A 13,591-nucleotide genomic window follows, 5' to 3' on the forward strand; every position below is an offset into this window, starting at 1 on the left:
AAAAAAATTTTATTTATTTATTTTTTTATTATTATTTTAATTAAGAGAAATAGTCAAAAAATTAGCAGGATATATTATAGGAACTTTTTTGATTTCCTATTAACTTTATTTGAAGCCCTGTATTACTCCCACTATCTTGTTTTGACTGATTAGACTCTGTTCTGTTCTGTTTGATAGTATCAAGTTTGAGGGTATAGGCAACTACTTTGAACACAATAAGATTCACTATGATGTGCATTGCGGTTTGACCATTATCTTCTTTTGAAGTCCTGTAATGTTTCCAATGTTTAGGTTTTATTGGTCTTGATCTGTACTGTTTTGTTCAATTTTATTATACCTAATGATATAGGCAATTCTTTTTAAGGTAGCAAGAGGCATTATGGTAACCATTGTGGATTACCTTGTATTCTGTTTTTACATGATGTGCTATGTCTATCCTTTGTTTTGACTGAATGCTTTGTTTTGTCATATTTGGTTTTATTCTCTTCCAAAAAAAGTAATAAGAACTATGGGAGTAATAAAACTCAAAATGTGTCAATTTTGTTGTAAAAAAGAGAGGGGAAAAAAGTGCTCTAAAGGATACAACTGCTAGTGTGTTTAGGTGTGCTAAGATAGATAACCATATTACTAAGTTTTTGTTGGATCATTGAACACAACTGTTTGTAGTCTCACTGTTTGAATGTCCACTTTGTATGCTTTAATCCTGTAACTTGAACAACTATTTCTAAGATGACAATATATAATCTATTAACTAGTGATTTGTTACCATTTTTTAAAAATCTGTATTACTTGTAACCTTATAGTGTTTTGTTTTTTTCCTTTAAGTAAAAAAATTTTAAAAAATAAGCTCCCACAGAAAATAGATTCAGCTCTGCACAAATGATCATGATGTTTATGGCCCCTCTCAAGGCTTTGTCTTTTACCTTGTTGTTCTGAGAATGTTGTAGCATGTGAACCATAAGCTTGCCCTACCTGTAAGAATGTGATGTTTGTATTTAAAACATTTCTATTAAAAATGAGCTTGGGGGCTGGGGATTTAGCTCAGCGGCATAAGCACCTGCCTTGTAAGCAGGCGGTCGTGAGTTCGATCCTCGGTACCGATAAAAAGGAAAAAGAAAAAAAAATGTAGAAAAAAATGAGTTTGGGCAATCCTTTTCACACCCACAAACGTCATTTTTAGGAAAACAAGAAATGCCTTAAGACCTGACTTGTCTGTAACTATTACCATTCTGAGTACCTTTGTTATCAATTTGTAAGAGGAGAATGATATATAACAATAAATTAGTTTCTTTTTATTACAGCCTTTAATTGCTTTTGTTCAGTATTTTCTGGCTTAATGTAATATTACCATTCTACCCTTCAGCAAGGCAGCTGTCTACTGCTGACAGAACCTTGCAGTCTATCCTGCTAAAGCCAGAATAAGCAGCCTCCTTTTTTTATACAGAGACTCATTCTCCTCCATGGTGAACACTGTGAGAACCATTTGTAGCACTTCCTGAGTGAAAGGTACAAGTGAATCCATTGTTTCCCAGATCACAAGTCATTAGATCACCTTGCTCAGCAAACACTAATTCTGATGCTATGATTAAATATGCAAAGAAAGACAGGGAGACTTTGTGGCTGGAGTGGACTCTAGGGTAAGTGGAGAAAGCTCCAGCCTAACATCATGGACCACCTCACTCTGGGTCACCCTGACTGAGTCTTCAAACTTGCTAGGCCTATGGATTAGAAAATTTAGTATAAAAACATGCTGGTCAGCTTTCAGTTACTTTAACAAATATCTGGAACCACTGATTTATAAAGAGAAAAAGCTTTGTTTATGCGCATATTTTTGGGTTCAGTCCATGGTCAGTTGTCCCGGAGGCCTTCATTCCTGTGGGGAGCAGCACGTTGGAGTTGGAAGAACATGACGCAACAAAAACAGTAACCTCTTGGGCAGGAAGTGAAAGAGACTGAGATCTTCTGCCCTATTTGAAGGCACACCTCCAGGGAGACCTCTCAGGGTCTGCCTCTTAGACATTCCTGCACCTCCCAATAGTATAATGGACGGGAACTCGCCTCTAACCCATGGATTTTTGCAGGACTTTTAAGGCCACAGGTATAACAGACTCTTTTTTTTTTTTTTTTTAAGTTTTAAAGACATAGCTACATCTGAGATAGAAATTCAAATTATGTGAGAAAAATGGGCTGAAACTTTTGGGGAAAACAAATTTTATCTCTTTCCTTTTCTCTTCCTCCCCTCTTCTGCTTCCAGGCAGACTCACACTGCTGAGCTAAATCCCAGCTATCCTTCCTCCGAGGGGAAAAAATTAGACAATTCTTTGTCTGTGATACTTGTGGTATCTTAAAGGTTCTTATCTCCTATAGATTTATGCATTCATTTATTCAGCAAGACGTTTTTAGTGTCTGGTGTTTGTGTTGAACCATGCACTGGCAATACCCCAGTGAACAGGACAGGCAAGGTTCCTGCCCTCCTGGACCTTCTGGCAGCATTATTTTTGTTGAGCTGACATAAAATGTCAGTCATTGTGCTGAATTAGTATTTTTCAACCTTAACATGTGTTAGGATCCCCTGGGGGAGCTGGCTAAGATGTGCACAGTAGACTTGGACCACTATAGTTTCTTGTTCACTCGGTCAGGGCTGGGAGGGGCTGAAGTTTACCTGTCCATGAAGATTGTGGGTAACACTGTCTTTTCTTTGAGAACCATCCTGGAAAGCCTTTCACGTGCATTTGCTCAGGGCATGCCAGACATTGGGATCATTCAGGATAGGGCAGGTGCATGGGCTGAGATCTTTTCTGTAACAGTGTTTTAAAGAAAATGTGGTTTTGCCTTTAGGCAAAGATCCTCTTTTATAAAATTGAGAACTTTAAGTTTTTAATGTATTTCTGATTATTTTAGACATTTAAGGGCAGATGCAGTAACAGATGAAGTAAAATGAAGGTGGGTGGACGTGGGTGTCATTTTCTCTTTGAGGGTTCTAGGACCTAGCAGTAGCTCTCAAGGTATGTTGGCAATAAAGTGCGGTAAGCTCAAGGCTTTTATAGGTAAATGGATGCAACTGGAAACCACACTCATAAGTGAAATAAATCAGACTCACGTGTGTAAACACCATATTGTTTCGTAGTGTAAGAAACAGAGTAAATAGATCCAAAAGTTATACAAGATATAGTAAAAGAGAACTGCTCATAGGGAAATTGTAGTGTTAATCAATCTTATATCAATCTTGTATCTGGTAACCAGAGCAACTATTTCAAAAATAACAATGTGCAGTATAACAACCATTGTTAAATTCCTATCATCTGGTTTTGAAGTCCTATATTGCTATTTTTTGTTATTGTCATTTTGCTTTTATTGTTGTTGATTTTTGATTTTTGTTTGCTTCTTGATTTTTCTATTTTTTGCTCTTTAAAATAAAAGTTTTAAAAGTATGTCGGCAGGTTAGCAACGTCATTAGAGATACAGAATCTAGGCCCTGACCCCCTGTACTGAGTTGGACATGCTGGGTGTGGGAGTCAGGAATCTGTTTGACAAGCCCTCAATGTGATTCTTACGTAATTCAAATTTGAGCAGATCTGAGGAATGAGGTCCTGGGCTTTCAATACCCTTAGCTCCCATAAGACAATTTGCAAGGATGACTAAGCTTCAGTTTTTTTCTGTCACATAAGTCAAAACTTTTTCTCTTGTCCAGTATCTTTCAGAATTGCTAGGAGAATTCTCATAACTTTAAAATAGTTCAGTAATGAAGATGGAAATTCCTAAATAACTATAAATTAGCACTAATTTGGTGAAATAAAAATATGATTTAAGTGGTTTGTGCTTTCATTGTTTGTTTGATCATTTTTCCAAGCCTCTATCTTGTAATCTGAACTACTTTGAAGATAACAGTATGCAATATGTTAGCCATTGTTAATCTCCTATTATTTTGCTTTGAAATTCTGTCCATTTTTGTTCCTTTATCATTTAGAAAAGATATGATGTAGACATTTGCATTCTAATATCATGTCCAACATGCATGCAGCAGCATGATCTCTAGTTGGCTCTCATCCTGTAGAGCCTCATTTCCCTTCTCCAAAAGTGGTCAGGAAAAATGTCCTCATAGTCTGACTTGAGGCATTTCTGCAGTGATCACACAGAGGAGCAGAGCTGAATGTGCTTTAAAAGTGTGCAGTGCTGCGCAGATACAACAGCTGTGTCTTGTGGTTGCTCATCTTTAGCCTTGTGCTTCCCTCTTAATAAAACAGGGATCAACTCATTACTTATTGCAGCATAGAGCTATTAAGTAGTTAAGACGACTAATAGCACAGCTGAAATCTGCAAAGTAAAGTTTATTTCTGTTGTTCGTGTTTTGTCTTTGATATAGGAAGAGTTGAAGGAACAGAGATAGTATAAAAATAATGTGTGTCATTGTTCTTCTGCACAGTACTATACGATAATACTTTTTTATTTGAACTGGCTGCATCATATAGCAGTGGTTCTCAGAGTGTGGTGCCTGGACCTATAGAATCAGCATCCCCTGGAACTTGTTAGAAATGAAAATTTTTAGGCCCACCTCAGATTCTCCAATCAACTTGAGGGGGAGCCCAGAGCCACGTGTTTTAATAAGCCCTGCCCGCATCCTACTGCTCACTGTCATCCCAGAGAAAGGTATTTATTTGGATCTTCAATGAAGGATCTGACAAGTGTCACCTGGAACAGGGTAATCATTTCTCTTTCTGTCTGCACTCACTGGCACACAGGTATCCAAGCTTGGATGACCACTGTTGAATTCTTTCTATAATGCGCTCTATCACTGCCCACCCAGCGCAGAGGAGATGGGGAATGCCACTTCCGTGCATCTGTGATGAGGCGACTTCAGGGTGTGAGGAAATTAAAGCTGCTTATCACAGACCGTTTTCCCTTCTGCGATGGAAGAAAGGAGCCTTAGCCTAAGAAGGCTTTCAATTGAGCCCACTCGCGGAAACGTGAAGCTTGCAGTTTCAGCACTTACATTTCTTTTGACTTTTCCCTTTAAAATGAGCTGCACCAAGGCGGAGGTGCTTACTCAAGTTCTGAATCACTCACTCCTGCCTGTACGGTGAGTTAGGGAGAAGGGACAGAAAGGCACTTTCCCACTGACCATTTTCTCCTTCCTAGAGAATTCTAGATTACAAAGGGAAAGGGACTCAGGCTGTCTTTGTATGATAGCCGTTTTATGGGAGGACTTAGTATCTTAGCAAAAGAAAGTTTTGTTAGAGTTGTGCTGATATGATTGGCCTACTGCCTGCTTTTGTAAATAAATTTTGAACAAAACACAGCAGCACTGATTTATTTATGTACTGTCTCTCTGCTTTCATACTACAAAGGCAGAATTGGGTGGCTATGAGAGAGACCACATAAGCTGCAAAGCCTAAATGCTTGCTAAGAACACATTTGTCAACCCCCATTGTAGGGATCCTGAGTTCCTTAAATGGAACCTTGAGAAGCCAGTGGACTGGAACTGGAAGGACAGAGGGAGCAGAAGGGAGTGGTGACATCCCCACGGGCTCCTAGGGATCTGGCAGGAAGAAAACCAGAGAGATGTTATTCTTTGTTGCTCATTTGAGTTGGTTTTGTGTGAATTTTGAGAGGTGACTGTGTTTAAATACAGAAGTATTTTATGCTTGGTTTGAATTTGTGGTTGTTCAATTTTATATTTATTCCTAGGGTTGGGTATTAATAGCAAAACTACAGTATTTCCTGCTTCCAATAGTAACTAACATTTATTGGTGCCTAGTGTTCTACTATTTAATGTTTACAACAATTCCATGGGGTGGTTATTGTCTTCTAAATAATAGATGATAATAGATGACAAAATTAAAGCACATTAAATTTAATGCTCAACGTTATCACGCTGTTGGTGGTGTCCTGTTTTAAACGCAGATCTTCATGATGCCAAAGCCAGCATTCAAAACCAATATTTTTCAAATTGGGGATGGATAAGTTACTTTAGTGTATGAAGACAGCATCTTTTTCCTTTTAACACTTATGCAATAGAAAATACCTGAATGTGTCCCATGTAGCTTGTATTGATAAGTCTCAATGTGTGAAACTTTTGTTGTAGCTCTGGGCAGCAATGTAGATGATAATCCAGGAGTGAAAGAAGAGAAAGAGTGCAGGAGGAAGAAATATGGAAAAATGGATAAGCAGCTATAAGACAGCATGATGAAGAGCATGGAAGATTCAAGAAGAAGGAGAGAAAGTAGAAGGGAGCAAGGAAAGGGAGAGGTCATGGGCAACCCTGGAAGACAGACAGGTTAAGGAAGTGGGGAAGGGGAGGCCAAGGCAGAGGAGGAGCTACAGAAATCATGGTTCCATTTACTGCTCCCTTTAGCACATCCCTGTTTGATGGCAAAACTGGAGAGATGGAAGCAGATTTTGGTTTCCGTGTACTTCTTATGCTATGATAGACTTGTCCTTCTGAATGTGAGTTGAATACAGATTTTCACAAGACATTGCTCGTGCATGCAAATATTTTTTCACACTTTAAACTCAATTAAAAATCAATGGTCTGGGGTCGAGGATATAGTGCAGTGGCACAGTACCTTCTTGGCAAGTGTAAGGTACTGAGTCCAATTCCAGGTACCAAAAAAAAAAAAAAAAATCAATCATCTAAAGAGAAAACAGACTGTGTTGAAAGTACTAAATGTACTAAATACACCCCTTCCACGGGTTTGGCAAAGATGGATTTGAATATAGTGAAGATGACTGATTCTATTGTATAGCCTCATCTGTTTTAGATGGAAAACAGCAGATTTTAAAGTTTTCTCTTGACAGAGAATTCTACACCCATTAAGCATTTTACTTTCAAAGAGTTCAGGAGTCTGTCAGACAAGTTTTACACATGTGGAGATCAAATGAACATTTGCATGATGTTTCCTTATTCACAGATGATTTCATAAGCATCTTATTGTTGAGTCTTCACAGCCACTTAGCTATGTTGCTCTTGTGTAGATTTTACTGGAAAACGTGGGGCTCAATAAGCTTAACAGTCTCATCTAGTCTTTTATTTTTCTCTGGAGATTAACACTGATTACCATATTGTGTATTGTTATCTTCAAAGCAGTTGTTCCAATTACAAGATATAGGCTTGAAAAATGATAAAACAATAAAACAATGAAAATACAAGCTCTTTTTTGATGAACTAACAGAGATTAGTAGTATAGTTATCTATCTTGTTTGTGTGTGTATATGTATAGATAGATATAGATATAATCTTTTCCAATACATTGCATGTATTTTTTGTTTGTTTGTTTTTTGTTGTTTTAGTACCAGGGATTGAACTCAGGACCTTGCACTTGCCAAGCAGGCACTTATGCCACTGAGCTAAATTCCCAGAGGCTGTATGTGTATGTTTCTGTTTGTTTGTTTTGTTTTGCCATATAGAAGATGACAGACACAGATTTCAAGCATTAATTTTCTTATCCTCTATAGAAAAAATAGCAATAGATTGAAAAACAACACTTTGTGTTATAATTTACAAGGATAATTTTGCTTATAAATCAGAGAGTAATGCAAAGTCTAAATTGTTGGAGGGGCTGTGAGGAAAAAAACAACCTTCTACATTGTTGGTGGGAATATAAACTAGTATATCCACACTGGTGATCAGTTTGGATATTTCCCATAAAACTAAAACTTGAAATTCCATTTGACCCCATGTTTCTCTCCCAGGTATCTTCTTAAAAGAGTTAAAGATATTATATCAGAGTGATAGGTGCATACCCATGTTTATGGCAGCACAATTCGTAATAGCTAAGTCTTGGAAGAAACCTGTATTTCCATCAACAAGATGAATGAATAAATGAAATGTATTTACATACAATGGAATACTACTCTTCCAGATAAAAGGATAGACTTTGGTCACCTGTAGGAAAATGGATGCACCTTGTGATCCTAATGTTAAGTGAAAAAAATCACATACACAAGCTTATCTCATGGTGTTTTTTATATGAGCAACTCAAAACACAAACACTGAGCAAAATAAAAATTAGATAATAGCGTGGTGATAGATTTTTTTTTCAAATGGAAAGAGAATCAAGAGATGGAAGGGATGGGGAAGGAAAGGAGGGAAAGGGGATAAAAAAAGAATCAAGATGTATATATAGGTATATACCAATTCCCCATAAGGAATGAAATCATTCTGTAATTCAAGTCTGTGCTAATAAAAAAAAAAAAAAAACTGGGAAAAAGAAAAGAAAGCAAATGAGTGAAAGCCTAAATAAATAAATAAATAAATAAAATGCTTGGTATTTTACGTTGGTAGGGTATCATTATATAATTTACTCTTTTCTCAACCCAAAGATGTTTCTCTGTTTCTAGGCCCTACTGAAAAATTAAGGAAATTGTAGTGTTAAGCTCTATTGTGATCCACTCGTGGGCTTTTTTGGTTAAAGGTTGTTACAAGAATGACTTCTAAATAATCAATAATGATGTTGCATTCAGCAACTTGGGTTGTAGGAACAGCCAGAATGAACTTCATTTTCAAAGTTGTCATAGCCTGTCACAAAGGAATTGTGATGTTTTGCTCAGCTTCCAAAATGCCGTTGCTCTATATCCCAGCCATCTTGGTTGGCTTCAAGAATGGTTTGTTTCATTCCTGCTGCCTCTGCTGAAAACTTTTTGTGTAACAGGGCCCTCCGTCAAGGTAACACATTCTTGTTTTCTTCCAAAATCTCCTCAGTTTTAGTGAGGATTCATGGTTCCTAAGGTAAAAACTTTAAAGTCGATCATTTTTATTCTCCTATCCTCAAATAATTAGCTGCAAATGAAAGTATTCTTCCTCTCCACAGTTGGGTTCATTTTGCTGAGTTTGGGAAGATAAGACTCAGCCCAACACTTCACCAAAGGTCTGCCAACCCAAACAAATACACAGCTCGGGAAAACACGGCGGGTCCTAGCTTCGTACTGTGGTCACCGAGATTGCTGCTTTTATTTTATTTCAGAGATCCCGGAAGACCCACTTGTGGCTGAAGTGTATTATGCTGATGCGTTTGATTCCTGTTCTGAAGATAGTGAGGAGCAGGAAGGAGAAACAGGGTCCTTGGGACCGGAGGTAGAAGCCCAGGACGAGGGATCCCAGCCTACTTCCAGGACAAATCACCAGGTGGGTGTTGCTCCCTGAAGGAAGTGTGGAACTGCACGAGTCTTGTGCAGGGAGAGTGAGATTTTCAATACACCTGTTTGACTTGTCATCATAGTTTTGAGCCTTAATTATAAATGTAATGCAAGTACAAATTTTTCAAGACTGACTTCTTTCTGAGAATGAGACCCAGAAATATTCTGGGCTTAAGGGATGGTCTTTCTAGCTACTTTCAGCCTCTGAGAATCTATCCTTACGTACAGTGCTGAGGCCTCTCTAAATGTACACACTTTTAATAAGAAATCTCTTTAACTATAGCCACACCAAATCCAGTGTGGGTGACGACCAAGAAAAAGCTTGCCTGGAAGAGAGGGAGGCAAGAGGTGCTGCAGAGAGAGCAGATGACTGTGCGAAATTTCTACCTTTTGTTTTCATTTTCTAGTTAGTCTATAAATCTCATAACCCTTTTAATCATATATTTCCATGAAATATAGAAGCTTTTTATTAACTAGAAACCACTCAGCTACTGAAATAAAAGTCAATCCAGGCACACTTGAGTCAATGGAAACTCAATTTGAAGAGATGATTTTTAGAGGGAAGAAAAGATTTTACACAATCCATACAACCATTTTTAGTGACAACTAAGAAATCCATCATGTTATTCAATAAAACTAGTAAGAGATGTTCCTGAAATTCTATATCAGAGAAGGGGAGAGAGATAGGGAGAAGGGAGCAAGTAGAGGGAGACAGGATGAGGGCCAGGTGGAGAAGAGAATGAGAGGAAGAGGAAGAGAAAGAGGAAGAGAGAATTTAAGAGACACACACACGAGGAGAGGAACAATTAATTCATAACCCCCTCAGAAAACAGAATGAAAAGGAGGTGGGATTCAGAATGTCAAAATAAAAGTTTCTTTCATTTCTTTTCTTTTCTTTTCTTTCTTTCTTTCTTTCTTTCTTTCTTTCTTTCTTTCTTTCTTTCTTTCTTTCTTTCTGTTTTTCCTTCCTTCCTTCCTTCCTTCCTTCCTTCCTTCCTTCCTTCCTTTCTTCCTTTCTCTCACTTATTTTTTTAAGTAATAGACCCTGGGGGGAAAAATAGCACCTTCTACCAAAAATTAACAATATAGTTTCTATATATTTCTGTGCCAGCTCATCTTAATTGCTACCTTGACTGGTTTTAAAGATTCCTGGGGAGGAGATTGGGCCACGGAGGTGCTATGCTTCTCAGCAGATTAATCTCCTGGTGTTGACTGAGTGTGTCTTAGGAGGTGGGGCCCGGGTGAGGAGGGGGGTCACAGGGCAGGTGCCCTGGTGAGGATGTCTTCCTCACTGTCACTTGTCCTCTGTGCTCTGCTTCCTGGCTGCCCCAGATGAGTAGCAATGCTCCACCAGGCTCTCCTGTCATGATGCTCCATTCTGGAGCAGGCCTCTTATGGACTGAGACCCCGGAGACTGACCCGTAATAAACTTCTCCTCCTCTAAGCTGCATGTGTTGGGTATCTCGTCCCAGCAATGGGAAAGCTGACAACACTGCCACTGCTATAAATAACTGACATAATTATCACTGCAATATCACAGAAAATTCATTCTGTGCCTGTTGTTCCAAAAACACATGATACACAAAATACATACTCAATGTTTTCTCACAACACTAAAATTGGAATTCTAACATTGTAATTTAAGATTTTGTAAAAAATAAAATGTAGCTAACTCAGTCACATGAGTAAAATATATTGCATGTACCATTTAGGTCAAGAAATGTCACTTTGCCAGTCCTACAAGCCCAAATGTTGGTATAGTTATTAGAACACATGGTTGGAAACTAGATGGTCAGAATCTAAATCTAGCCTTTGTCATCTGCAAGTTGTGAACTCTGTATAAATTACTAGACTTCACTGTGCCTCAATTTTCTAACCTGCAACATGGGAGAATAGTGGCTCCTGCCTCATAAAGTGGTTTCAAAATTAAGGAAATTAGTATAAAATACTTTGCATAGTGCCAGAACTTATTTTGAACTTAATAAACATTTAATAATAACTTAGCTATTACTATTACAAAATTACCCAGTCATCTTGTGTCTTTTTTATGATGCTTCCAAAATATTCAATGTTACAGTGAGATTTTGCAAGTTCAGGTGAAAAAAATCTTTTTCTCATGGCTTAAGGCAGATTATAAATGTAAGGGTAGTGATTTTGCTTTCTGAGCTCTATATCTGTCATGTTATGAGACAAAGTTTGATTGATTTTAAATTGTCTGTTGAGATAAGGCGCTAAGACTTTGTAAATTCACAGTGGGTGGCATTTTGTCTCAGAATCCTGTTGGGTGGTTATCCTTAGTTTTTTGTTTTCCAGATAAAGACACTAAGCCTCTTAGTTACTTCTCTTATTGCTGAGACAAAAGCACGGCACCCGAAGTTAAAGAAAGAAAAGCATATTTTGGCTCACTGTTTGTCCAGGCTGTGGCTGGCTGGCCCTGAGGCATGGTGGTGTGGAAGAGGAGCAGCACAGAGGAGAAACAGCCCATGTCAGGGCAGGCAGGTGGCACACAGCAAAACACAGCAGCAGCAGCAACCTCCATTTCCATGCAAAATATAAATGTATTTATCACATGCCCTCAATCTATATTCACACACCCTCTGCCACCTGCAAAAAGCGCCACCATGAGGCTTTGAAAGGAATACAAGCTCTAATACCCTAAGCTATAATTGTCTCTGAAAGAGAAGTAACTTATCAATGCTCACACAGCTCGGGAAAGATGGGAGCCACGCTCAGGCCCAAGACAGTCACATACACGAGCCAGTGCTTCCCGTGCTGCAGAAGGCACATTGACCTAGCATGGAAGCGGTGAAATAGAAACAGGAGTATAAATCACAAGGAAGTGATTTGTATTGGAGACAGGTTAATTACAAGCCCATTTGTTGTTATTGTTGTTAGTACTAATTCAATGCAGCCCCCCCCCCCAAAAGCAGTCAGTGTAGGGTTGTGATTAGTGTTGATTCTTCTTTTGGAATTATTTTCTTAGCAACACAGTAATTGATTATTCTGGAAAATTCAGTGCTAAAACCCCAGGCACTGCTGGCCTTGTGGATGTAGCATCTCTAGGGTCGCCCCATCTCCCCTCTCCTAGTCTTGCTCGTGACCCTGAGAATCCTAGGGTGTGCCTAACAGGTCGTCAAACCCTTGGCTTTCACGTGAACAATCAGATCAAAATTGATTCTCTTTTCTTAAGATGGGAACCATATTTTGAGGGAGAGAGTAGTTTGAGTAACAGAAAGACTCAGCCTTATTGTGATTAATTATGGGGTCCTGTGCCTGCCATGACTATCTTTTCAGCAGTGGTATCTCTGAAGCATTTTTATTAAATTCCTAATTGCCATTGATAGTCTCATTTCTCTGCTGTGAGGAGTAAAACACTGATAACCCCTTTATTGCAAGCCATGATGGTATTGTTAATACTTTCTCTGAGAAGTTTCTGCTCACCAAATTGGAACGAGCCTCTCAGGTGCCAGGAGCGTTGAGTTGATCGCTGTCAAAATGGGCTGGGAGTGACCTGTCTCGGAGAAGTTGCATGTGCACTACAGGACAGTCCTTAGGGCTTCAAGCCGGATGTTTTGTTAACTGCTGTTTTTCCCTTGTTACTGTGACCATCATTTTCCTCTCCAAGACTAATAAATGGCCCAGGTGCCTCTGTAATACACGTGAGCTTGACACTAGTGACATGACCAGGACTCCCTCGGGAAAGACTCTGTTTAATGGATGTGGCTTTCACCAAAGCTTGTATTAAGAAGGCTCTTAGAACCCGGGGGTTTGTTTTGCTAAGCAGGACTACAGAGGTCCAATTGTTTTCCTAGCTAAGCCAGAAATTCTCAAGTGTTGGGGTGATTTGAAATTCCCTTGGTGCAGTAAAATATTAAGAAAAGCAGAGGTGCTTTTTTCTGCTTGGATCATTGTCACAGGTGGAGAACTGGACACAGGATAAGTAAGGCCCGTGGTTCTGAGAAGCCTTGGATCAGACCGACATGAGGGGAGATGCTTGGCAGTTCTGCTGTTAGTGGAGTCATTCATTTAATCTGATTTAATCAGATCTTTAACATTCCCAGAACCTTCCTTTATGTGCTGGGTCAGTATTTTATATTCTGGTCAGTTCAGATTCTCTGGGAGGTAGAGGACAGGAGGGAAATACCTATGAAACAGGTTGATAGATCCATAAATCATTTTGTGGCACCTTTGAAGGGAAGAAGAGGAAGAGGAGGAAGTAGGGAAGGAAGGGAGGAAGGACAGAAATAAAGAAGGGTGGGAGGGAAGGAAGGGAAAGGCAAGGGAAGGGGAGGGGAGGGAAAGGGAAGGGAGGGCAGGGAGGGGAAAGGAGGGGAAGGGAGAGGAAAGGGAAGAAAGGGAAGAGAGGAGAAGGAGTAAAAGACTGGATGGGAACTTTGGACTGAAATGGCCTGAAAAGCTTCACCAGGCTGATAGGCTATGCCAGGGCGAAGTCTGCTGC

At 39.1% G+C, this 13,591-nt stretch overlaps 1 protein-coding gene across 4 annotated transcripts in view; it reads left to right on the forward strand.

Moving 5' to 3' along the window:
* Nek11 (NIMA related kinase 11) overlaps nt 1–13,591 on the forward strand; it is a 309,129-nt gene that overhangs the window by 138,696 nt on the left and 156,842 nt on the right. For all 4 annotated transcript variants that reach the window (XM_063248985.1, XM_063248986.1, XM_063248988.1 and 1 more), the window contains one exon: nt 8,961–9,121. In XM_063248985.1, the coding sequence (XP_063105055.1) occupies nt 8,961–9,121 (161 nt within the window). The remainder of the gene's footprint in view (nt 1–8,960; nt 9,122–13,591) is intronic.

Source organism: Cavia porcellus, unplaced genomic scaffold (genome assembly GCF_034190915.1).
Source record: "Cavia porcellus strain 051 isolate PalLab524CR breed Dunkin Hartley unplaced genomic scaffold, mCavPor4.1 scaffold_5, whole genome shotgun sequence".
NCBI classification, from domain to species: Eukaryota; Metazoa; Chordata; class Mammalia; order Rodentia; family Caviidae; genus Cavia; species Cavia porcellus.